The sequence below is a fragment of the Mastacembelus armatus genome, chromosome 12 (assembly GCF_900324485.2).
Source record: "Mastacembelus armatus chromosome 12, fMasArm1.2, whole genome shotgun sequence".
In the NCBI taxonomy this organism is placed as follows: Eukaryota; Metazoa; Chordata; class Actinopteri; order Synbranchiformes; family Mastacembelidae; genus Mastacembelus; species Mastacembelus armatus.
This window is the reverse complement of record NC_046644.1, coordinates 19,024,527-19,051,069: the sequence shown is the minus strand read 5'-3', so window position 1 is coordinate 19,051,069 and position 26,543 is coordinate 19,024,527. Positions and strand designations below refer to the sequence as shown.

Genomic DNA, 26,543 nt, shown 5'->3' with positions numbered 1-26,543 from the left:
GTTTTCCTCCTGAAATAATAATAATAACTCAGGATGTTTTTCAAACTTTAACTTCAGTCACTTTATATTAGAAAGAGACAGACCTACTTCATTGAATTACCTTAATATCATTACCTTCCCTAAATATAGAATATCCTCATGTTTTATCAAAACTTTAATAATAAACCAACAGGTTCTAACAGGCTCATGATATATTGATATATATTTGATTTAAACATGTTAAAATGCCTGATAGAGAGCTCAGGTCAAAATTAAAATCAGTGACTGTAATTGACAAAACAATTAGAATTGTTATTATCATTTCATTAGATTGATGTAATTTCAAATGTGACAGTTCAGTGATGTATTTACCTCAATAGTGGGAGTTTAATTTGACAACATGTAAACTCATTTATTCTATTTTACTTCAAATGTGCAGTAGACTTTTATTTTGGTAAATGTTCAGACTGTCAACATCTCTACCAATATATGTAAAATTTAAACAGTGCAGGTTGAAGGACACATTTTTTAAGATAAATTTATGTGTTGTGTGACAGTTATTTGACCAGATGGTAAAGAAAAATATTAATATGTAATGTGATTGATACATACAGCAATTGATTACAGAGCAGCTGATTGATCATTTACATGTTACTGATGACACCTGCCTTTATTAAAACATAGAAAACATTTTAATTCACCTGATAGTTAAACTTAGCATCAACACTGACTTTATGTTAGCGTAGAGATTGATCAACTTCCCAGATAGAAAAAGTTAATTCAGCATCGAGTTTTGATCACAAAGGTTGTTTTATGTTTAAAACTGAAAAAAGACACTTTGAATCAATGTTTTTATGGCAGTCACAGTTTACAGGGTAAAAAATTACATTGAATAAACATTGTGCTTGTGTCATGTATTGTCATAATATTGTCTTTTTATTTCATTATATTTATCTGTTTATTATTTCATTGAGGGTGTTTTTGTCACAGATAAAATTAAACTTTTTAAATAAACAGATCTATGTAGCCTACCTAAGCTAATAATCTTGTTTTTTTTTTCAGCTGCAGCTCAGCATCATGATGAGAAACTGTCCCACCTGGTCCTCAGGGACGCAGACAAAAATGGCTGCCTCAGACAATATGGCCCCGATGGGACATCTAAGAGTTTCTATTTGTGATCTCACAGTTTGTCCACAGGCCACTGCTCTTCCTGGACTGAGTCACAGCCTGATAATCCTCCCTCCTCTCTCTCACACAGCAGCTCCACCTTGTTCAGGTATTTCTTGTTCCCTCCCTTCAGATCTACAGTTTGGAGATGGGTGTTACCAACATGGGGCAAAGTGCAGGAGCTGACAGGCCACATTCACTGCACAGACACATGTGGTTTAGATCAGAGCTCAAACTAGTTTCACTTCCTTAGAAAGTGAAAGTCACACAGTCACTGACACTGAGAGGTGAAATGGAGCAGAAAGGAATTCAGCTGAACCGGGAAACCTTCTCTTGTTCAATCTGTCTGGATCTACTGAAGGATCCGGTGACTGTTCCCTGTGGACACAGCTACTGCATGACCTGTATTAAAACCCACTGGGATGTGGAAGACCAGAAACACACCTACAGCTGCCCTCAGTGCAGGCAGATCTTCATACCGAGGCCTGTCCTGGTGAAAAACACCATGTTAGCAGCTTTAGTGGAGGAACTGAAGAATACTGGACTCCAAGCTGCTCCTGCTGATCACTGCTATGCTGGACCTGAAGATGTGGCCTGTGATGTCTGCACTGGGAGAAAACTGAAAGCCCTCAAGTCCTGTCTGGTGTGTCTGGCCTCTTACTGTGAGAAACACCTCCAGCCTCATTATGATGTAGCTCAGTTAAAGAGACACAAGCTGGTGGAGCCGTCCAAGAAGCTCCAGGAGAACATCTGCTCTCGTCATGATGAGGTGATGAAGATGTTCTGCCGCACTGATCAGCAGTGTATCTGTTATCTCTGCTCTGTGGACGAACATAAAGGCCACGACACAGTCTCAGCTGCAGCAGAAAGGACTGAGAGGCAGAGAGAGCTCGAGGGGAGTCGACAGAAAATCCAGCAGAGAATCCAGGACACAGAGAAAGATGTGAAGGTGCTTCAGCAGGAGCTGGAGACCATCAATGGCTCTGCTGATAAAGCAGTGGAGGACAGTGAGAAGATATTCACTGAGCTGATCCGTCTCCTGGAGGAAAGATGCTCTGAGGTGAAGCAGCAGATCAGATCCCAGCAGGAAACTGAAGTGAGTCGAGTCAAAGAGCTTCAGGAGAAGCTGGAGCAGGAGATCACTGAGCTGAAGAGGAAAGACGCTGATCTGAAGCAGCTCTCACACACACAGGATCACATCCAGTTTCTACACAACTACCCCTCAGTGTCAGCTCTCAGTGAACCTACAGACTCATCCAGCATCAATATCCGTCCTCTGAGATACTTTGAGGACGTGACAGCAGCTGTGGCAGAGCTCAGAGATAAACTACAGGACATTCTGAGGGAGAAATGGACAAACATCTCACTGGCTCTGACTGAAGTGGACGTTTTACTGCCACAACCAGAGCCCAAGACCAGAGCTGGATTCTTACAATATTCACAGGAAATCACACTGGATCCAAACACAGCACACACACGTTTGTTATTATCTGAGGGGAACAGAAAAGCAACAGTAATGAGACAACATCAGTCTTATTCCAGTCACCCAGACAGATTCACTTATTGCTGTCAGGTCCTGAGCAGAGAGAGTCTGACTGGACGTTCTTACTGGGAGGTGGAGTGGAGCGGGACAGGAGTTTCTGTAGCAGTCACATACAAGAATATCAGCAGGGGAGTGGAATAAATGCGTATCTGGATTCAATGACAAATCTTGGGCATTAGATTGTCGACAAAACAGATATGATTTTAGGTACAACAACATCAAAACTCCAGTGTTAGGTCCTCAGTCCTCCAGAGTAGGAGTGTACCTGGATCACAGAGCAGGTATTCTGTCCTTCTACAGCGTCTCTGAAACCATGACTCTCCTCCACAGAGTCCAGACCACATTCACTCAGCCTCTCTATGCTGGAGTTTGGTTCTACGACTTTGGAAACACTGCTGAGTTTTGTAAACTCAAATAAACAGAAAGTTCATCTTCTGATTTCTTGTTCTGTTGGTGTTTGAGTCTGTAGGTGGCGCTCTTTCCTGTGTCTGTTCAGCCATGGAGGATCTCTGTGTTTCCTGACATGAAAATGTAAACTCTCTGTGCTTCAAATGTTTGATCAATATTTGTATGGATGTATTTGAGCTTTATGTCTCTCCCACTGCACAGACCTTAACAGAGACATCACCAAACTTTCTTCATCATAGATATTTTCTTCTTGCTGATTTCTACATTTATAAAAGAATCTATAATCACATTTACATTTATTTCTTTGACAGACCAAATGTTATTGTCTAAATCTATGAGCTGTGTGTTTACTGGGTTTTGATTTATTAGAAAATGATTTATTTCTACCTATCTGAGATTTGGGTTAAAGTGACTGTGTTGATAAAATAAATCTGGTCATGAAATCACTAAACAAGAGTCAAAGACTTTACTGATGTCATCTGTCAATAAATTGAAGGTTTCCATAATCAATAGTCTCTTTTCAACTCTTTTCCTCAGTCTTCATCCCAAAGTCTCATTTGAAGCTGATGGAGAAAATGTCAAACTAATATGAGATTATATAGAACTGAGGCAGTTTTCCTCCTGAAACACCACAAAGTCCAGTGATCATGAAAGAGACTACACCCACAGTCCTGATAAAGCAGAAACCAACTCCTCATAAATAATAATTCAGGATGTTTTTCAAACTTTAACTTCAGTCACTTTATATTAGAAAGAGACAGACCTACTTTATTGAATTACCTTAATATCATTACCTTCGCTAAATATAGGGAATATCCTCATGTTTTATCAAAACTTTAATAATAAACCAACAGGTTCTAACAGGCTCATGATTTATTGATATATATTTGATTTAAACATGTTAAAATGCCTGATAGAGAGCTCAGGTCAAAATTAAAATCAGTGACTGACATTCAACAATAAAATATTTAATGGACAAAACACATGAAATTGAAATGTTATTCTTTCATTAGATTGATGTAATTTCAAATGTGACAGTTCAGTGATGTATTTACCTCAATAGTGGGAGTTTAATTTGACAACATGTAAACTCATTTATTATATTTCATTTCAAATATTCAGTAGACTTTTATTTTGGTAAATGTTCAGACTCAACATCTCTACCAATATATGTAAAATTTAAGAACTAATTTAAGATAAATTTATGTGTTGTGTGACAGTTATTTGACCAGATGATAAAGAAAAATTTTAATATGTAATGTGGAACATGGCTAAATTTGGTTTCTGGAGGGAAACAGTAAAGACAGGGAGAGTCTAGAACTTTTTTACTTTACTGTATTTATTTATTTTATTATATCATTTTAGTTGTTTATAAACTTTTATTGAGAGTGTTTTTGTCAGACAATAAAATTAAAGCAGGTAATTCAAACAGGGCATCTATTTTCAAATCACTGGCTGGATCACAGAGCAAGTGTTCTGTACTACAGCGTCTCTGAAACCATGACTCTCCTCCACAGAGTCCAGACCACATTCACTCAGCCTCTCTATGCTGGAATTCGGTTCTACGACTTTGAAAACACTGCTGAGTTTTGTAAACTCAAATAAACAGAAAGTTCATCTTCTGATTTCTTGTTCTGTTGGTGTTTGAGTCTGTAGGTGGCGCTCTGACTTTGTGGTTCTGAAACAGAGATTTACTTTCAGCAGAGACCAGAGTTATGAGTGGAATCAGAAAAACAGGAACAGCTTTTATTTGGGAAATAACTTTTGACCTTTTGCAGAAAAACTGTACCCGTAATAATGTTTGTCTCATTTTAAGGATATTTTTATCAATGATTGGTTTGAAAAATGTCAGGTAAAATAATTCAAATGGATTTCCACACTTTGAAATGGACTGGTGACCTGTCCAGGGTGTACTCCTGCCTTTTGCACGAAGAGAGCTGGGATAAGCTTCAGCAGATCCCTGTGACCCTAAATAAGTGTGTATAGATACTGGATGGATGGATGAATGGATGGATTTCTCACTTAATTTTGTTGAAGACCGCTTATATTCCATTTCAGACATGGAATATTTAACAGTGACTGTTGTTACAGTTGTGTTTTATTACCATTTATGAATGTTCACATTTCTTTTCCAGATTGTGAAGGTCTGAATATCTTACTGTAAAAACTGTTATTAAACATTTTTTGAAAATGCATAAATGTAGTTTGTAGTTTGTTGCTTTGCAGCATAACTGAGTACATTTGGTGGTAAGTATCGTTCTTTAGTGCAGTTTTGCAGTACTAGTACTTTACTTAAGTATTCCCATGTTATGCTACTTTATACTTATAGTCAAGCACATGTACTTAGAGTTAAATGCAGATTAAGGTTTTACATACAAAATATTGTTATGGATGAGCCTACCAGCTGCATGTAAAGTCGTCCATTAACTTGAAGATGAAAATGCAACTAATACAGAGGAATAAGTGTTTAATGTATAAAGAATCATTTGATGTAAATTTATTTTCTCTCAAAAAGCAGCAGAGAAAAATCTAAAATGTCTACATTTACTGCAGTTTATTCAAAATGAATGATCAAAATAACTATATAATCAGGAATAACAAAGCTTAACCAGAACTTATTAAGATGATAATGTCTAAAAATCTCTTGTGGCTTAATATGACAAAGTCAATTTGTCAAAACGACACATGGAGTGAGAGAGAGACAAGACTTACTGATCTTTATGAAGTCCCACTCAAAGACAATGCATTTCTTCAGTAGTGTGTATTGACTGTGGCGGACTTCTGGATGATTGTACCCGTCTTCTTAGAAAAACCCTTTGCCCCACATGGCCTTTGTTCCTCTCTCTGGGTTGATACCAATGACATGCCTGAAATCAGAAACGTCTGACATCAGAGACTGAATAAAATGTGTGTTATTGTGAGAGTGTTTCATGTTTTCTGTTGTGCTGTGACTTGAATTATTTGTGTTACCCAACTCTATGTTCTGCTACTTATTTTTGCCAAAGAACTGACAAGTTGGCAGGGAGATTTCTAATCAGTGGATTGAAAAGCCAATGTTTTCCCCTCTCTGATGTGTTTTAAATGAGATAAAAAGGACTTAAAGTTCTCACATCTTCCTCTGCAGAAGTGACATGTTAGTTCAACTTCACCACACAGTTTAACGATGTCTAGCCACACATTTGTCCTTATTTCTGTAAGTGCGACACTTAAAAGTTGAAAGTTTTTAAGAAGTCCAACTGCATTCTGGCTAAACACAGCTAAAAGTCAAATTAGGTGTTAATTTATGGGTCCCCAGGTGCCTCACATAGGCCACTATAGAGCCACAATTACAACCACAGACCTGACAGTGAAACTTTTCTGCTGCCAATGTGAGAAATATTGAAATATCTTAACATTAGCTCACACAGTTACCAGACTATTACATCTGAACATCATTTCAAATAAGTGTCGACACTAAATCCAACATTTTATGTATTGATGTTAAAATATGTCAACAAAGGCTGCTTTTCTATATCAAATGTCACTTTATGTAATTTACAGAATAACTAATGTTAAACCTCCTTCTACCTGCTAAATAATCCCACCATTCAAGTTTGTCGAGCTAACGCTAACTTTGCGTTATTGTCGCAGTATTTGGCGCTAACGGTACGAAAAAAGGCGCAAAAGGCTAGCAGCTAGCTACCTAGCAATAGCCGCTAACGCTAACGTTAGCAATCTTGAATGTTCGAGAAGATTCACGAATAATCCAGATTTGTCAAAAGTGTCTCATAAAACAGACGTAAATATAAAATAAGATAAATATCTGAGGTAACGTTCCTCAAATCTCAGCCTCAGTGACGAGTAGTTACCGTTTCAACGTTAAGATTAGCCAGACATCCATTTGAGCATCGTCTGATTATTGATCCAGATCGATGCAGATGAATCAGGACTTCCTGTTCTCCAAAGTGAGTCCTCCTGGAAAAACTGCTTTCCAAACCACTTTTACAAATCCCCTCAGAGGATTTCCTGTTGGAAAATTGATTTGGACTTTTTTCTAATGCAAAATTAAATGTTTGACGAATTTTGACAGAACTGTAATTTTAGGATGAAACGAAAATGCCAATTTATAACCAAACTCCAAACTTCTATGTGCAACAGCCAGTGTCCATAAAATACTGGACTGTGATTTCTAACATTAAGGCTCAGTGTTAATTCTTCAAATGGACCAGTACAAAACTGTATCACAGGAATACAGTAGGTTACTGTTGGAAATTGGCTGTCGATTAACAGCAATTGATTACAGAGCAGCTGATTGATCATTTACATGTTACTGATGACACCTGCCTTTATAAAAACATAGAAAACATTTTAATTCACCTGATAGTTAAACTTAGCATCAACACTGACTTTATGTTAGCGCAGAGATTGATCAACTTCCCAGATAGAAAAAGTTAATTCAGCATCGAGTTTTGATCACAAACGTTGTTTTATGTTTAAAACTGAAAAAAGACACTTTGAATCAATGTTTTTATGGCAGTCACAGTTTACAGGGTAAAAAATTACATTGAATAAACATTGTGCTTGTGTCATGTATTGTGTCACAATATTGTCTTTTTATTTCATTATATTTATCTGTTTATTATTTTATTGAGGGTGTTTTTGTCACAGATAAAATTAAACCTTTTAATTAAACAGATCTATGTAGCCTACCTAAGCTAATAATCTTGTTTTTTTCAGCTGCAGCTCAGCATCATGATGAGAAACTGTCCCACCTGGTCCTCAGGGACGCAGACAAAAATGGCTGCCTCAGACAATATGGCCCCAATGTGACATCTAAGAGTTTCTATTTGTGATCACAGTTTGTCCACAGACCACTGCTCTTCCTGGACTGAGTCACAGCCTGATAATCCTCCCTCCTCTCTCACACACAGCAGCTCCACCTTGTTCAGTTATTTCTTCTTCCCTCCCTTCAGACCTACAGTTTGGAGATGGGTGTTACCAACATGGGGGAAGTGCAGGAGCTGACAGGCCCCATTCACTGCACAGACACATGTGGTTTAGATCAGAGCTCAAACTAGTTTCACTTCTATATGAAAGAGAAGTGAGAGGTGAAAGTCACTGACACTGAGAGGTGAAATGGAGCAGAAAGGAGTTCAGCTGGACCAGGAAACCTTCTCTTGTTTGATCTGTCTGGATCTACTGACGGATCCGGTGACTGTTCCCTGTGGACACAGCTACTGCATGACCTGTATTAAAACCCACTGGGATGTGGAAGACCAGAAACACATCTACAGCTGCCCTCAGTGCAGGCAGACCTTCACACCGAGGCCTGTCCTGGTGAAAAGCACCATGTTAACAGCTTTAGTGGAGGAGCTGAAGAAGGCTGGACTCCAAGCTGCTCCTGCTGATCACTGCTATGCTGGACCTGAAGATGTGGACTGTGATGTCTGCACTGGGAGAAAACTGAAAGCCCTCAAGTCCTGTCTGGTGTGTCTGGCCTCTTACTGTGAGAAACACCTCCAGACTCATTATGAATCTCCTACATTTAGAAAACACAAGCTGGTGGAGCCGTCCAAGAAGCTCCAGCAGAACATCTGCTCTCGTCATGATGATGTGATGAAGATATTCTGTCGCACTGATCAGCAGAGTATCTGTTCTCTCTGCTCTGTGGACGAACATAAAGGCCACGACACAGTCTCAGCTGCAGCAGAAAGGACTGAGAGGCAGAGAGAGCTTGAGGGGAGTCGACAGAAAATCCAGCAGACAATCCAGGACAGAGAGAAAGATGTGAAGGTCCTTCAGCAGCAGCTGGAGACCATCAATGGCTCTGCTGATAAAGCAGTGGAGGTCAGTGAGAAGATCTTCACTGAGCTGATCCGTCTCCTGGAGAAAAGACTCTCTGATGTGAAGCAGCAGATCAGATCCCAGCAGGAAACTGAAGTGAGTCGAGTCAAAGAGCTTCAGGAGAAGCTGGAGCAGGAGATCACTGAGCTGAAGAGGAAAGACGCTGATCTGAAGCAGCTCTCACACACACAGGATCACATCCAGTTTCTACACAACTACCCCTCAGTGTCAGCTCTCAGTGAACCTACAGACTCATCCAGCATCAATATCCGTCCTCTGAGATACTTTGAGGACGTGACAGCAGCTGTGTCAGAGCTCAGAGATAAACTACAGGACATTCTGAGGGAGAAATGGACAAACATCTCACTGGCTCTGACTGAAGTGGATGTTTTACTGCCACAACCAGAGCCCAAGACCAGAGCTGGATTCTTACAATATTCACAGGAAATCACACTGGATCCAAACACAGCACACACACAGCTGCTATTATCTGAGGGGAACAGAAAAGCAACAGTAAGGAGAAAACTACAGTTTTATTCCAGTCACCCAGACAGATTCACTGATTGGTGGCAGGTCCTGAGCAGAGAGAGTCTGACTGGACGTTGTTACTGGGAGGTGGAGTGGAGCGGGTCAGGAGTTTATGTAGCAGTCACATACAAGAATATCAGCAGAGCAGGATACTCAGTTAAATGTGTATTTGGACTCAATAACAAATCTTGGACATTAGACTGTCAACAAAACAGATATGATTTTAGGTACAACAACATCAAAACTCCAGTGTCAGGTCCTCAGTCCTCCAGAGTAGGAGTGTACCTGGATCACAGAGCAGGTATTCTGTCCTTCTACAGCGTCTCTGAAACCATGACTCTCCTCCACAGAGTCCAGACCACATTCACTCAGCCTCTCTATGCTGGACTTTTGTTATACAACTTTGAAAACACTGCTGAGTTTTGTAAACTCAAATAAATAGAAAGTTCATCTTCTGATTTCTTGTTCTGTTGGTGTTTGAGTCTGTAGGTGTTTCTCTTTCCTGTGTCTGTTCAGCCATGGAGGATCTCTGTGTTTCCTGACATGAAAATGTAAACTCTCTGTGCTTCAAATGTTTGATCAATATTTGTATGGATGTATTTGAGCTTTATTTCTCTCCCACTGCACAGACCTACTTTAGACATGAAACCACATGTCTTTGACTGGTTTTAGTTTTTATTAGTGACATTTTGGGGGTTTTTTTGTTTTTTTACAAAGCATTATAATTCACCTGATAGTTAGTCTTATGTTCCATCAACACTGCTTTTATGTTGTCTTAAGAGAATGATACAATTATTGTGATCAATCAAATTGAACATTTTTGGAACAGTAACATATTGTAAGGTAACATGAAATATTCCTCCCTGTTATTTGGTCTTGATGATTCTTTGATTAGAACATCCAAAAGCAGCACAAAAGTCTGGTGTTTATGACTGTTTATATGCTAACGTGCTAATATTTGCTAGTTTACACCAGAAACAAACCACTGTTGTAGGCACTATCCCTAAAGGTATTACTGCTAATCCTGAGGGGAATACGAATGTGAGAACCAGTTCATGGGCTATTTCAGCCATGTCCAAACTATGGACAGACCATAGGATCTCTAAATCCATTTTGCTTTGTCATAGTCATCACAGGAGAAATTAACAATGTATTAATGAAAGCTGATTAAATTCATCAACTCTGCAGATGTGTGTAGGTGTGATAAGGTCTCAGATGGGCAGAATGAGATGAAGGGTGTGTTGTGCAAGCCAGTGACAGAGGACAATAGTGGGAGGAAAGACCCCCCTCTTAGCTTCTCATAAATTAGAACCAGGACACATTAGTGAATGAACCCTCTGTGCTTTTGTTATGAGGTACACACATGTTCAGTCCTGTCCTGTGTATGAAACTTGTGGGTAAATTGTGTAATCAGCCTCTGTGAACTGGCAGCGTGCAACATCTGTTTGGCTGCAGTTTGACTTCACCTCCATGAGAATGCCTCAGGCACAGGGGGGGTCTCTGGAGGATAACCCCCAGGGGTTAGTTCTCCTCTCCCCCATTTTTATTTACTTTAAAATTTACTTTTACTAGAACAGAGAGGTCTCCAAAAAAAAACAACTCTCCTTCATCTGAGCGCCTGGGGAAGAAAACTAGAACAAATAAGTAAAACTGTGTAATTTGCTGGCGGGCAGTAAAATAATATGTCAAACAAACAACCATCTAAACATGCTGTAGCATTTCCACTAAAAGTAATCTCACAGAGTAACAACCTGTCATTTAATGTAATGGGGCAGATTTAGTTTGATGTTTAGAATGAGGTTTGATGCAGCTGAAACATAAATACAGTGGTGCTAGTGGAGTATGTTGGTAATATCACAACCAATAAAGCAATATTATTCTTTAATTCACTATTTAGACTGTAAATGAACCCGAACCAGTACAATTTATTGTAAACAGTTTTGTTATAGAACAGATGAATAATGAAGCCAAGGAATCTGGACTCACTGGACAGCCTGAGTCTCAAAATAATATATTCAGCCCTTGGGCAAAATAATTTATTAAGACCACATCATGTTTATTCCAGGGGACCACAGGGCAGGAAAGAGAGAAGAGGTTTCCTCTAGGTTTATTTGGAGGAATTGAATAATCCCAGTAAAAGCAGCAGACCAGTCTCCAACATAAAAGATAGTTAAAGAAAAACCAGTATGACATAATCTGCACATTTGTGTGCGAGGTGGGCACTCCCTGATCAGATCACTAATCAATAAGGGGGTCGACACGTGGCCAGTTGTCTTTAAATCAATGCTTCTCCAGTTTAATGGATGGAGGTAATGCACACTAGTTGGCACACAAACCACCATTATACAGCAGTAGAAGAAGAAAAAGAACAAGGAAGCGTAAGCAGAAGAAGAAGAAGAAGAAAATAATGATCGTCACTTCCGCCCTAGGTTTCGTATGGTCACGTGACGTGGCATTAGCTCGCTGACTCTGCTATGTTTGTCGTTTGTACTAACGTTTTACAAATGTCAAAATCCTCGTCTTTGCCGGTTTATTGTGGCCGGGGGACGTCCCGGGGCCGCCCGGGGACCCGTTTCTACCGACGCCGGGACTGGACTTCGCCTCAGAAAACGGGCTCCGCGGGCCTGAACGTCACGTGACCGTCATGCGGCGGAGCGTTTGATAAAAAGATGGCGTGAACGCGGTGGCGAGGACAACAAACCCCGACCTGCCGAGCGCCGCCGACCGGGAGCCACAGCGGCCGTTAAACTGTCAGGTAAGTTCCGTTCAGCGCGGGAACAGGTGACCGAGCTCTATCTTAACGCGCCGGTTGTTTATAAATCACTTGTCGGTGTGTTTGGACTCGGGAACGATGATTTGTTTTGTGAATTTGACGTTAGCGTCGCCAACGCGCCTGGTTGCTAACGTTTAGCTAGCGGCGGCAATGACACTGCGTGGGGGCAACATGACAACAACGTGAGGGGCAGTTAGCTCCCGTGGGGTGGGTTAAAAAAACACAGACTGAGCCCTGGGGGTTGATTTTAATTCGTTTGTACCTGCGTGTGCGTGTTTAGTTAGCTACGTGCATGCTAACGTTCACCGTTAGCTGCTGTTTGTTCGCTACCGTAGCTTAGCTGCTTCCAGCTCGTGTTTACATGCTCGCCGAGGCCCAGCTCAGGTAAAAGTTAACAGATATTAAAGCTGACAGATCGGAAAGGTGGCCATGCACACCTGACGTTTGTGTTACTGTAGTTACCGCTAATCTCCAATCTCCAACGGCTGTTTTGATCCCTCATCGGGATTCGTCGGTGCCGCAAAGTTGGCCACTTATCGATACCTGCTAAGCCGTGTCACCCAGGTAAAGTGGCTCAACTGGGCACCAGTGGGTGTTTTGCTGCTGCAGGTGGGCCGTAGAGTGAAAACAGTGAGTTGTATTAAATATTATTTACTGAAACGCTATTGTTGTGTTGTCGCTGTGGGAGATAATGAGGACTCTGGGGAAGTTGTGTTGAGTCAGAGGGATCAGGAAGTTGTTAGCAGGGCATTGCAAACACGTGTCTTGTTTTGGGTCACTTTGGAACAAGTCACGGTCCGGACGTGGTGCTAAAAGGTGGTTTTGGTGCCTTTAGGCTTATCAGTTTAAGCTTCCTGACTCAATATTAAACTGCGTTTTTAGTTTCATTTTCACTTTTTCCCCAGAGTGGTCTTTTGGAAGGTGAAGGTGAGATAAGGCCACACTGAAATCACTCAGCACAAGTTTGATGTTTTTATGTTAGTATATAAGTAAAATTTTTATTTTTCACTTGAAAAATTAGGTTTTGAGTCAACATTGCATTCTATACTTGATCCCACACATGTGATATATATATATTATAATGTTTGCATGATAGGGATTAATGAAGGTTATCTTGAGGGGAAATTCAGGTATGTTGTATTTTTTGAGACAAGCATATATATTTCTGTGTTTGGTTTTTGTTTGCACTAATTTTACTTTAAATAGTCAGCTGTAAAATAATCCGTTACTAAAATGTAAAGCCAAGAATGGCAGTAAATTCTCACATTTGAGGACCAGGAGGCATCAAATATTTGACATTGGTTCTCAGTAAAATACTCCAACACTTAAATAGCTTGTAGAAACTGTTTTTGACAGTAAGCTGTTCAATTGCACACTCTGGACAAAATGTAAGTTCATCTGGAGACTGGCAGGCAGTGTAATAAAATCTCAAGGTTAAACCTCGAAATGTCAAGTCTGTACTATGTCGTGAAATAGGTTTGAAAATAGCTTGAGGTTGTGAAACCTCTAAATAAGCATTTTATTGTACAGTTGTCATGGCAGTGTGAAGTTCTCCATCAGATCAGTTGCTCGTGTGTTGAGTTGTTAGAAACATTAAATTACTGATATGTTCATAATGCAGAATTTTCCTAAAGCTGGAGTGAAGTTACTCCTATCATACCACAGACTTACGCTGGAATCTGAATGGTTTTGGCATTTAGCCTTGAGAAATATGTAATAATTATCACATTACTGCTGATGTATTTTGTTGTGGCAGTTATATTAATCCTGTTTTCCTCCAAATGTTTTCATTAGAAATGTCATTGACTTATTTCTGAGCACACATTGTCAGTGCAGCACATGAAAGAGATTAACAGATGATTCTGTGTCTCTCTGTGGCAGATGGATCCTGGACAAGATTTACTTCTCGCTGCCCTAAGTGAGAGTGGCATTTGCCCAAATGATATTGGCCTATTTGATGTTGATTCTCAGGATGTTGCACAGCCCTCTACAACCCAGCAAGTAGGATGATCGTTAGTTTCATTCTTGTGGAGCAGTTTATTCACTTTCCTAACACGACATAACACTGTGATTTCTCTTCCAGTCGATCTCCATCAGTGCCCTGGATTGTGTTGTGGGCACAGATGCGGTGGAAGTTGCTAGAACGGAGCCTCCAGCCCCAGTCCCTATAGTTACTATCAGGGTGAGATTACACAACATGATCTTAATTATTAAAGACACGATTTTTCTCTTGCAGTGGTTGATTTATAGGCTTTAATATCTATGTCCTGCATATTGTCTCCTCTGGGTATCACCAACAGCACAAACCTCAGCCATCAACCACCACATTTGTCTTAAATCAGCTGAATCAGTTGCCGTCACTAGGAACTGCTGTGACCAAGCAATCAGCTATAAACCCCGTCAAACACACCATCACTGTCACCAAGGTCGTCCATGTTGCTAATTCAGCCCTGCGAGGTTCATCAACCCCATCTTCCACAGTTGTTCCTCCTTCAGCGTCCACAGTAGTGCCTTCTAACAGAGATGAGGTACATCCATGTTTTCAGTGGCCGTTGTTGGAGAAAAACACGCTGTAGCTCAGAAAAAATACCTCTTGTCTCTTTGTACTGATTGTACTTTATGTACCGATTGTGCAGATTCAGCTGAAAGATCTTCTTAGAACTGGCCACATGAAGACCGCTGTTCTAAAAGGCAACAGTCTGATGGAGTTGATGAAGCTAAAACCTCCACCTGACATTGCTCCACCAGTAGCAACGGCAACAGCTACAGCTCCAAGTGAGTTATTTAATGTGCAGTTTGGCTGATGTCAGCAATTTTGTGTGAAGTATCCCCATTAGGGCTCAGCAAGGTTAATAATTATACAAAGTGATGTGCAATTATTGTGATGTTTTATTCGCTTCAATTTGGAGGCTGTAAGATGTTTTGAAGAAGCTACAAGGCCCAGATAATAAAAATAATCGACCAGAGTTGGGCGTGTGGACGTTATAAATTAAATCAACGTTGAGAATTTTTTACTTCTAGATCCAGTGATCTAGAACCTGATATTTTAATAGGCCCTAAAAGTTTTCTGTTCTTTATGTTGGTGTTTCAGGTGAAATTAACAATGGCATCAAGAAGGAAGTACTGGGTAGAGAAGCTTCCAGGATCTGGATTAATGATGACATTAACATGCATAACCTTGCACATTCTTTGGTGAGTGTTGTAGTCTTATTGAGTACAGTCAAATGTCTTATGTTAGATAACCATTGATTTTTACAGTTTGTTTTAGGAAATGCTTAAAAAGAGAAGCACATTGTAAGATCCTGTTGTCTGTGCCCATGTACAGAAACCCCAAGGGCTAAAGGAAGAGGAGGAGCCTGAGGAGGAAGAGGAAGATGAGCTGGGTCATGCAGAAACTTATGCAGAGTACATGCCAATGAAATGTACGTATAACTGTTGCATGAGCAACAACTGAGGGAACTCATCGCAAGCATAATTCATTCCTGTTATTATTAGTGGACTGATCCACTGACACTCAGTTTGTCTGTGCAGTGAAAATTGGCTTGCGACATCCCGATCCTGTGGTGGAGACCAGTTCCCTGTCCAGCGTTAGTCCTCCAGAGGTGTGGTATAGACTGTCCATCCCAGAAGAAGTCATCGATCGTGGTTGCCTGTCTGCTCTGCAGCTGGAAGCCATCACATATGCAGCTCAGGTAAGCAGGGTTCAGTTTTCAACCAAACATTCTGATGAAAAATATCAGCAACTTTAAAAATGAAAACCATGAGGAAGTGTAAAAGTTGGTGTCAGAGCAAACCATTTTTATACAAATGATCAATGAATAGAACCTGAATAGTGAAATGAAATCTGTTTTCCAAAACCTTCTCTGGCTCTGAAGGTGATTTAGCTCTTTACCCCCTTTATTATTCATTACTGTTCATCCCTTGTAAAAACTTAATCAGAACCGTTTGTTGACTAAAGCTAACAAATTAAAACAAAACATCAGAACCAGGTTCCAGAATTGACTGTAGGTTAAACTCTTATGGTGTCTTTTTTTTTTTTTTAAGGATTGTGTGTTTTCTTGGTGATTCGATATGTTTCAAAGGTAAAATTGTGCAGTTTTAATATAGTGTGTTTCTCTGTGCACCACAGCAACATGAGACATTCCTACCCAACGGTGACCGAGCTGCCTACCTGATTGGAGATGGAGCTGGTGTGGGGAAAGGCCGAACAATCGCAGGGATCATCTATGAGAATTATCTTTTAGGCAGAAAGAGATCACTTTGGTAAATACAAAAAAAACTTTTGCATTACATGTTGGTGGGTTTCCATCCAAATGTGGCACAAAGTTTAATAAAATTTCAGGAAACTGCAGAATGTCACAAGAAGATGAAACAAGATGGAAATATGACGTTTTTGTTTCCACATATTCATTTGAGGAAAATTACTCCACCCAGATCCGTGTTGCTGCTTTAGTCTTTTCTGCAGCTGTTGAATGATACTGTCATTGATACTTTTCCCATTTCACTTCCATTTTATACTTTCAATGCAATGCAATAAAACGTTTTCTTTTTCTTTTATCTTTTGCATTTCCACTTTTTTCCACAAATTAGCAGATAACTGCTAATATAGCATAGCAGATGGATTTAAACACATTTAAACAGTGGAGATTTTGTTGCATTATGCTTCAAATGAAAGGTTTGTCAGCAGCATTACATCCACTGTCTCCCCTTTCTTTCAGGTTTAGCGTCTCAAATGACTTGAAGTACGATGCTGAACGGGATTTAAGGGATATCGGAGCCAAAAACATTCAGGTTCATTCACTGAACAAGGTGAGATACTGAGATGACATGGATGAGAACGGTGTGAAGTGTTTACTACATAAATGTGACTGAATTACACTTCTTTGTTTTCAGTTCAAATATGGCAAAATCTCTTCAAAACACAACGGGAGTGTGAAGAAGGGTGTGATCTTCGCCACATATTCCTCGTTGATAGGAGAGAGCCAGTCGGGAGGAAAGTACAAGACCAGATTTGAGCAGCTTCTTCACTGGTGTGGGGAGGACTTTGATGGAGTCGTATCCTTTAATTAAAACTTTCTGAAGATGCAGGGGGCGAAGTAAATTGCTCTCCTGACAGAAGCTTCCATTATTGCCTCATCTAATATTTATGTCGTGTTATTTTTCATGTATGCAAAAGTGAATGGATTATGTCCAAAATAAGGATTCTTTGGCAGTTTTTTTTTTTTTTTTTTTTTTTAAGATCTGAGCAATGTGATGGCTTTCCTTGACTAAATGTTTTTAGATTGTCTATGATGAGTGTCATAAAGCCAAAAATGTCTGCCCCATTGGATCTTCCAAACCTACAAAAACTGGACTTGCAGTGCTGGAACTGCAAAACAAACTCCCCAAGGCTCGGGTTGTGTATGCAAGTGCTACTGGTTAGTAGATAAAACATTTGCTTCATGGAAAAGTCTTGGTGACTCTATTAAAACCACTGAAGTGTTTAACTTTTCTTTATCTAGGTGCCTCTGAACCACGAAACATGGCCTATATGAACCGGCTGGGAATCTGGGGGCATAAAACGCCCTTCAGAGAATTTAGCAACTTCATCCAGGCTGTTGAGCGCAGGTAAGTTTCTGTTTTCCCAGGCTATATTCCTAATATTCCCTGGCTCGACCGACCTCAACAGTGTCTGATTTCTACATTGTCGCTTCAATTCCAGGGGTGTCGGTGCCATGGAGATAGTAGCTATGGACATGAAACTGAGGGGGATGTACATAGCGAGGCAGTTGAGTTTTACAGGTGTGACTTTCAAGATTGACGAGGTTCCTCTGACTCAGCAATATATCAACATGTACAACAAGTCTGTGAGGCTGGTGAGTGAATATTCATGCTTGTTGAAATGCATTGCTTTCATCCTTAATGTGTGTCTGCAATTATTCATTTGGTCTCATTACGCTCTTCTGCTCCTCCCAGTGGGTCAGTGCACGTGAGAGGTTCCAGCAGGCTGCAAACCTGATGGATGCAGAACAGCGCATGAAGAAGTCCATGTGGGGCCAGTTCTGGTCTGCTCACCAGAGGTTCTTCAAATATCTCTGCATTGCATCCAAAGTCCGCCGAGTGGTTCAGCTGGCCAGAGAGGAGGTCCAGAACGGAAAGGTGAGCTTCCTGTTGAGATGTAGCTGAATGTGACAGTGATGCTGAGTGGCCTCATCTGAGTATAACATCCTGATATTTGTTCTGCAGTGTGTCGTCATTGGTCTTCAGTCCACTGGAGAAGCAAGAACACTTGAGGCCCTGGAAGAAGGAGGGGGAGAACTCAATGACTTTGTGTCAACTGCAAAGTACGGACTGCCTGCTGATGATCGCTCATATGATTTTAAACAGGTTATATAGGCACGTGAGTGTAATAAACGTTTCTGTTGTAGAGGTGTGCTGCAGTCGCTGATTGAGAAGCACTTTCCAGCTCCAGACAGACAGAAGCTTTACAGCCTTCTGGGCATCGACCTGCCGGCTAAGAAGACACCATCTCCCAGTGACACCACAGCTAAGCCTGAACAGAAGGGCAAGAAAAGGAAAGGTAGTGAAAGTCATTAGCTAATGCTGAATAGCTGTAACAAATGAAAACCAAACCTGGGATCTTGGTTATGTTCATGAGCGGCAGGAAACAAGACGTTTGTGATTTCTTAGCTCAGTGGAGTTGATGAGAAATGATGTGCTTATCAGAAATCTGATGTTTATTTACCTTCACTCTTTAAAAATCTCTGCAGCTTCAGATGTCAAGAAGCAGCAGAAAAAGAAGCCTCGAAAACACGGTGGTCTGTCAGGTACAAGCTCGGAGGAGAGCCAGTCGGAGGATTCAGACAGAGAGTCTGGCAAAGACAGCGATGACAGCTTCAAGTCTGTCAGCTCAGCGGACGAAGATGACGATTTCAACCCGTTCAGAGACGAGTCTGATGATGACGAGGAGGATGGTGAGAGTTCTGGGGGAGGTTGCGAGTGTTGAATTACGACGTTTTGTAGCAATTGTAGTTCTTAAAAAAAGTGTCTGCTTGTCTCAGACCCATGGCTTATCAGAAAGGAACCAAAGAAAGGGAAAGAAAAGAAGAAAAAGAGAAGGAAGAGTATTGATCCAGACTCTATTCAAAGTGCCTTGTTAGCCTCTGGGCTGTGCTCCACCAGGCCTGCTTTCACTGCCTCTGTTAACACCCCGACCACACCTGCCACAGGTATGCTTGTTAGCACAGGGCAAAGTGTTATAAGTGCTTGGATTTAGCCCTTCGGGGGTTAATGGATGCCTTGTTTCACTTATTCACAAGTCAAAGCAGAGAGTCCAGATAGCTGCTTGACAAGTCAGGACGCAGTGGAACATGCCCAGAAAATGAAGAAAGAGCTGCTGGAGAAGCTCGAGGAGCTGGCTGAGGATCTGCCTCCCAACACTCTGGACGAGCTCATAGATGAACTGGGAGGACCTGAAAATGTAGCTGAGGTACAAACAACTGGGGCTGGAATCGATCTTTTTTTGTTTTGATTATCATGTGTGTTTCTTTCTTCTTTTATTTTTATTTTATTTTATTTTATTTTTTTAATGTATGTGACTTTTCCGATTCTTCCCCTGTGCAGATGACGGGTCGTAAAGGTCGTGTGGTCAGTAACGACGACGGAAGCATCACTTACGAATCTCGCTCTGAGCTGGACGTCCCGGTGGAAATCCTCAATCTGACCGAGAAGCAGAGGTTCATGGATGGACAGAAGGTAAAGGCAAAGTGATTGTGGATATTAGACCCAGTCACTTTCACTCATGGACCAAGAGAAACAGGATGTTATACGCACTAACTGGTTCATTATTTATTGAACACTTTTATATACTGTCAGTGCTACATGGACCCACATTGTGAAGTCACGTTCTGACAGGTCATGCTGCACTTTACTGCATCTGATGTGTTTATGTTCTCTGGTGTCAGCAAGAAATAAGTGACTTCTTGTTCTAAATAGGATGAGAAATATGTGCAGCCTGTGCGCTGTGCTTTAATGCAGAGCTGCCAGTGCATCATTTAGCACATGAGGTTAACACATGAATCATTGAGGATAATTATAGCACTCGTGGTGATGCACATATTTGTTAGTGCGGTTAACAAGCGATTTTATGGAAATTCATGCGGATGGTTTTTAAAATTAGATCCGTTAGATGGAGCATTTATATTTCATAGTTTTTTTCATCCATGCTAAAATCACACTTCTACAATCAGGTTACTACATTTGAGTCCACAGCAAGAAATTATTTTTCAGGCCCTGTCAAAGTCCACATCAATATGACTGACAGGTGTCACACCGGCCCAGTGACATAGTGAATTGACAGAGATGCACCAGAGTTAATTTGTCCTGCACTGAACTGGAAGCACCCTGACTCTGTCTCACTGTTATACTAAGGCCCTCAGCTACACTGAACAAATAATAATTCCAGTTTTACGTGTTTCTCTTTTCAACCAGAACATAGCCATCATCTCAGAAGCTGCCAGCTCAGGTATCTCCCTGCAGGCCGATCGGCGAGTGAAAAACCAGCGGCGGAGAGTTCACATGACGCTCGAGCTGCCGTGGAGCGCAGATAGAGCGATTCAGCAGTTCGGTCAGCAGATACTAACCCTGCGGTCCTGTTCTTGCCTGATTATAATAATGAAAGTCACTGGTGTTTCAACTGTTTGTTTTTTGCACAGGGAGAACTCACAGGTCAAATCAGGTCACAGCTCCAGAATACGTCTTCCTCATATCGGAGCTCGCAGGAGAGCAGAGATTTGCATCCATTGTTGCCAAGAGACTAGAAAGCCTCGTAAGGACTGAATTCTTAACTTGGACGTATTTTGTCTGGTGAATAGGTTTGTAAAGGACGTTCATCCTGTTATACTAAACATTAACTGCACTTGTGTTCATTCTTTGTGTCAGGGTGCTCTCACTCATGGAGACAGAAGAGCAACAGAAACCCGAGATCTGAGCAGGTTTAATTTTGACAACAAAGTAAGACCATCAACTGTCTGTCTCACAGGGTTTGTCTTCTGGCTGCCTTTATTTTCCAGTGACTCACCTGTTTGTCTTTGCTACAGTACGGCAGAAATGCTCTGGAAATTGTGATGAAGTCGATCGTGAAGCTTGATGCTCCGTTGGTGTCTCCACCCTCTGACTTTAAAGGGGATTTTTTCAAAGGTATGACCCATATTGTTTTCAAAACAAGGGCCGGACTCATGTGTGGTTCTGAGGATTAACAGTGTTTTTCTTCTGTAGAAATTCAAAGTGGATTGATAGGTGTGGGTCTCATAAATGTAGAGGACAGATCTGGCGCGTTGTCCCTGGACAAAGGTGATTTTACACAAAAGACAGAATGAATTCTTCTTGCTGTCAGACCTGACGTGCATGTCATGCTGAATGATTCAAATAAATCTGTTTTACTGTGTTATCTTACTGCTACAGACTACAACAACATCGGGAAGTTCCTGAACCGGATTCTGGGAATGGAAGTCCAGCAGCAGAACGCCTTGTTCCAGTACTTCTCTGACACTCTGGCAGCTGTGATTCAAGAAGCCAAGAAGAACGGCAGATATGACATGGGCATTCTTGGTAAGACTGTTGTTTTTCCGTTTTATCATTGAGTCATATTTGCAAATACAGGAACAAAACTAGGTGAGTCATCATCTGTCTTCCCTCAAGGCTGGATTATAGAGTTTTCTTGGAAACTTATGGAATAATTTATATATATATATATATATATATAATAAAAAATCTTTTTTTACCTATTTTTTGTTTATTTAGACCTTGGCTCCGGTGATGAGAAGGTGAAGAAGGTCGACTGCAGGAGGTTCCTGACTCCGGGCTATACCACATCAGGACATGTTGAACTGTACACAGTAAGTGCACGTATATATTTATGTGCCCTCAAGGTTGTGGCTGGATCACAGTGACTTTACCTGGGTCTGTTTCACAGGTGGGTGTGGAGAGGGGAATGTCATGGGAAGAAGCCACGCATGCCTGGGCAGAGCAGAATGGACCTGATGATGGCTTCTATGTACAGGTATGACGAGAACAGGACGGCAGGTCAGGTTCATAAAGTTTTTCTTGTTACGTTTGACAGCAGCTAGGCCTCTTCACAACACTTTCAAACTGCCCCAGCTCGAGCTGAAGTTATTTTTTTCTCAGACCTGACAAAGCTGCTCCAAACCACAGAAGACATTAACCACAGATGGAGCAGTACTAACCACGTCTTTGTTTAGAATCAGTATTCCGCCCTTTTCTAAGAACAGCATGTCCATCATTTTCAGATGAGGAACAACAAGAAAACAGCCATTCTGGTCAAAGAGGTGAACACCAAGAAGAGGCTGTTCCTCGTGTACAGGCCCAACACCGGCAGGCAGCTCAAACTGGAGACGTACGCAGACATCAAGAAGAAGTTTAAAAAGGTTACACAACGTTGATTTTTATCGGTCTTGCTGTGACAAGAACGCTAAAAGCTTTGTGTGCTGAAACATGATGTTTGTGCTCCGTTAGGTCTTGTCAGAAGATGCCAAGCAGCACTGGACTGACCAGTACATGTCGTCTGCAAAAATCTGTTCTCATGCATATTGGTACGTGCCCTTCAGATAGATCTGTTTGATTTATTTATGTATTACATTGATTATAAAAATGTTTACGGCCTTTGTCTTTAATGCAAAGATTTGAGCCTCACTAATAACATGCGCCAGGGAGCTACAGTGAAATCCTTTTGTTCTATAAGGTGCTTATTCTGAGCTCGTGTGTTGTTCTGCCAACAGGCGTGGTAACTGTAAGAAAGCGTCAATGGGTCTACAGTGTGAAATCGGACTACGATGTCGGACGTACTATGTTCTGTGCGGCTCAGTTCTCAGTGTGTGGAACGAGCTGGAGGAAGTTCTTACTCCTGTCAGTGGAACCAATGTGAAGGTGCAGATCGTTCGCCTCAGAACAGAGGACGGACAGAGGATAGTCGGTAAGATGAAGGACTGCAGTCCACAGGAATAGTTTGATATGCTTCTTCCTGTTCAGCACCTTTGTTTTCCTCTGCAGGAACACACGGTACTTCTCATTTACTTTTCATTATGTGTGTGTCCTGTCTTTGCTGATAAGACGTTTAAGTATGTAAAGTTCTTCACAAACACTGATGGTAAACTAAAACAGAGGATCAATACTGCTCTCTGATCCCCCTGCAAAATACTAATCCACACTCAGCTGCAGGTTAGCTTAGCGTAGCATAAAGACCGTAAGCTCCACAGTCATCCTGGCTAACTCACTGATTAACATGCTGCATCTTGTTTACTGAGCCTGAGACAAAGTTTGAGGGGTTAAGGAGGGATTGTGAAGGACTGTTTCTTGGAGTCTCTGTGAGGCTGCCAGCTGCACACACGACTGGTAATTATTCAATTCTTAGGAAGAAGGTGAATGAGGATATATCCCAAAAATGTCCAACTACCTGTGCCGTACGTGTGACCACTGTGCTGCAGGCTGCAGTCACTCACAGCCCTGTGTTTCTTCCTCAGGTCTGATCATTCCAGCAAACTGTGTATCTCCGTTAATGAACAAGCTCTCAACATCGGACCAGTGCCAGCAGCTCGCTGTGCAGGAGCAGCAGAAGCGGCAGCAGCTCCACCCTCAAAGTCTCAGTCACGCACCCAACACATAGTGTGGGGTGGACCACTCAGCTTCATGGGCTTGAATCGCATCTCCACCCTCAAATTCACATCCCACTATTAAGGCGGTGGGTGGTGTGTATCCATGTCCGTCTCTGCACTGCAGGCTTCAAGGCCTCTGCCCCTCATTCTGCCCCCTCACGCCCCCCGTTGTCTCTGAGGGCCAGAGATGTCACACCACGCTGTGAAGATTCTCCGACGTAAAGCAGTGGTTGTACAGAGAGAAGATTTCAGGGTTTATCCTTTTTTTATTTTATTCTCCAGAGACTCTTGTTTTCACCTAGAGAGATTTGACGGGTGATGTATTGTCCTCTGACATTCAGAGTGGAAAAGATTTGTGACATATTGATCGACAGAGTTTAAATCTAGAGGGCATGTTGGCCTGTGGCTGTTGAGTTATTCACTCGTCTCACGCGCTTTAAGCTGTTTAGTCCAGACTACCTGGTACGAAGCAAAGACTTAAAATCTGAAAATTACCCTGATTTGTTGAAAACAGGCTTTTCCAGCTTAAACACCAATCCTACAGTAATATATGACAATATGTGATCCCTCCTCAGACATTAGTCAGCACCAATGTAGAGAAGTAGTGATACAGACATTAGTCCAGTGACTGCAGAAAACCTGACCTGTGCTGTTTTTCCTCATGCTCTGAAGGTTTTGTCGTCTCTCGTGAAACAAAGACCAAATGTCATAATTGTCAGAATCCACTTCATCCTCCCTGTGGGAAGTTTATTGGGTACAGTTACATCTAAAGCTCAGACGGTCTGCACGAAAACTACCCATCTCCCATCGTAAAACGGTGTGAACACAAAGTGCAGGACAGTCCGACAGCGGTAGAGTCTGAGCTGAGTGTACCTAATAAACTGGCAGCTGACTTTGTTTTGCACATGTCTCACATTGGTCAGACTTCCTTAGTTTGTTTGGTATCAAACCCCAGCATTTAATTCTTTGTCCGTGTTGTAACATTGTGTTGATGGGCTGTGTAGACCAGCAAGATTTGTTTAGACTCACTGCTTCTTTTTATGGCTCATGAAAGTAAGAACGTGATTCCCAAAGACTGTTTGAGGAATGAGTTGGAAAAGTGATATTCAGCATTCATTAGTAGACTTCATTGTTTATAACACTCACAGATGTAGACCATAGTTTAATGTGCTGTATTTGTCAGCAAGTATAACTTCTCATGCATGGATGTGTTTTAGAACATATTGTTTATTCAGTATCTACATGTGTCCTCAGGAGGCGTTACTGTTGTTGACAAATACTTGAAATACTAACCTGGTCCCAGTTACATTATAGGAGTTATAAACCTTGAAGTGTTTCTGTTCTGCTCATGTTGCTGCTGCTTTAATTAGGCAGTGGAGAGTTCAGGTCTACCTGCCCACGTTGTTCAAAACCATCGCTGGTCTTTGGCCTCAGCTTTGTCAGTTGTGTCTTCAGGGGCTGGACCGTGTTGTTCAGATGAGATGGATAAATTAGCTAAGGGAATCTGAGAAATGTGAAATGCATGTCCTTGACAAAGATCATCGCTGTTTAAATAATCCCCAACAGGCTTCAGAGCTTTTTTTTTTTTCTTTAATGAAAATCCGCTCAGGAGCTAAACTCGTACAAAGACCGAACATTCGACAGTGTATCTGAAAATGCATGATTATAACTCAAATATTTCTTCTGCGCCTGTTATCTGCCATGTTCCTCTGCCCAGCTGTTTCTGCAGCTTTATCTTCAGTCCATGTTCCAGACACACCTTTAGCTCCTCCGCTCCCTTGAGTCGCAGTTTAATTCGATGATTGGTCCTACTAATAACTGGTCATTAAAGATGAGATGTGTTGTCTGCTCAGATACACCTTTAACCTGCACGTGTGTGTGTGTGTGTGTGTGTGTGTATTCTCTGCTGTTCTGGACTGATGTGAAAAGCTTAAAGGGAAGTAAGACAGAGAAAAGTCTTTGTTATCATACCAGTGTGCATTTTGTACAGTTTGTAAAAGGATCCAAACTTCGTGCAGCACATCTCAGCTGCCGGACAGGACGGACAGGCGTCCTCTCCGACTGGACGTCCTTCACCTCAACTGTCCACATATAAGCCAACGCCTCCTGTTTTATTTAGTCTTGTGCGATGTTGAGGACATGGGCTGCTGACCTGTAACTGTCTCTGAATGCTGTCGGACGTCACAGCAGATCGGCGCCTCTGAATTTAAAACACTTGAAGGACTTTTTTTTTTTTTTTTTCTTCTTCCTTTCATTGTTGCACGAGTTGCACTACTGACACAAAAATTCAACGTTACCTGTATACGAATGAGTGCAATGCTCAATAAAGCTTGGTATACTTCTACCTCATAGTACTGGTCATTCATGTGTTTTCTGACTGTGTGGTTAGAAAAATCCTGGAGATTAAATCTAAACTATCACAACATAAAATGGGACAAATCATTTAAATAAGCTGATTTTTCTCACTATATTTATAATATGTGTGTGTGTGTGTATCATTTGTTTTACACTCTTGTAAAAACATGGCTGGATCAATACAGTTTTGAATCAATTTTTCAGTTTCATCCATATAGTATTCATGAAGTTATAAAATAAGGAGTAAAAAGTAGTTTTAAAACTATTTTATCACTGACGGTGTTTAAACAGTCGGAGATATTTGTAAAATCCACTTTGT

General features: G+C 41.2%; 2 protein-coding genes and 1 pseudogene across 2 annotated transcripts; all 3 read left to right on the top strand.

The window, feature by feature from the left end:
- The first annotated feature begins 1,414 nt into the window (after positions 1–1,414).
- Positions 1,415–3,458, top strand: LOC113124235 (tripartite motif-containing protein 16-like; annotated as a pseudogene).
- Positions 3,459–8,177: 4,719 nt separating this feature from the next.
- On the top strand, positions 8,178–10,377 carry LOC113124234 (tripartite motif-containing protein 16-like). Its single transcript, XM_026296776.2, has one exon. It carries the CDS (start codon positions 8,213–8,215, stop codon positions 9,884–9,886), a length of 1,674 nt encoding a protein of 557 aa, XP_026152561.1. The 5' UTR covers positions 8,178–8,212; the 3' UTR covers positions 9,887–10,377.
- A 1,502-nt stretch (positions 10,378–11,879) lies between these two features.
- On the top strand, positions 11,880–26,214 carry sbno1 (strawberry notch homolog 1 (Drosophila)). The gene is made up of 33 exons (XM_026297464.1): positions 11,880–12,203; positions 14,103–14,222; positions 14,305–14,403; positions 14,522–14,749; positions 14,858–14,996; positions 15,313–15,413; positions 15,547–15,643; positions 15,753–15,913; positions 16,351–16,484; positions 16,940–17,030; positions 17,115–17,276; positions 17,503–17,638; positions 17,723–17,828; positions 17,923–18,076; positions 18,177–18,359; positions 18,447–18,544; positions 18,629–18,780; positions 18,971–19,174; positions 19,262–19,429; positions 19,520–19,689; positions 19,824–19,955; positions 20,691–20,826; positions 20,915–21,027; positions 21,141–21,212; positions 21,299–21,398; positions 21,477–21,551; positions 21,663–21,809; positions 22,002–22,096; positions 22,174–22,260; positions 22,508–22,645; positions 22,734–22,810; positions 22,997–23,190; positions 23,738–26,214. The coding sequence occupies exons 2-33, from the start codon at positions 14,103–14,105 to the stop codon at positions 23,878–23,880; spliced, it is 4,212 nt and encodes a 1,403-aa protein (XP_026153249.1). The 5' UTR covers positions 11,880–12,203; the 3' UTR covers positions 23,881–26,214.
- The last annotated feature ends 329 nt before the right edge of the window (positions 26,215–26,543 follow it).

What these genes read in the sequence shown, in the direction of transcription:
- LOC113124234 (XM_026296776.2), top strand. Translation starts at nt 8,213, where the DNA reads ATGGAGCAGAAAGGAGTTCAGCTGGACCAGGAAACCTTCTCTTGTTTG.
- sbno1 (XM_026297464.1), top strand. Translation starts at nt 14,103, where the DNA reads ATGGATCCTGGACAAGATTTACTTCTCGCTGCCCTAAGTGAGAGTGGC. An exon ending in ATCTGTTCTCATGCATATTG is followed by an intron (nt 22,811 to 22,996) that starts GTACGTGCCCTT and finishes TTCTGCCAACAG; the next exon opens with GCGTGGTAACTGTAAGAAAG. An exon ending in GGACGGACAGAGGATAGTCG is followed by an intron (nt 23,191 to 23,737) that starts GTAAGATGAAGG and finishes TTTCTTCCTCAG; the next exon opens with GTCTGATCATTCCAGCAAAC.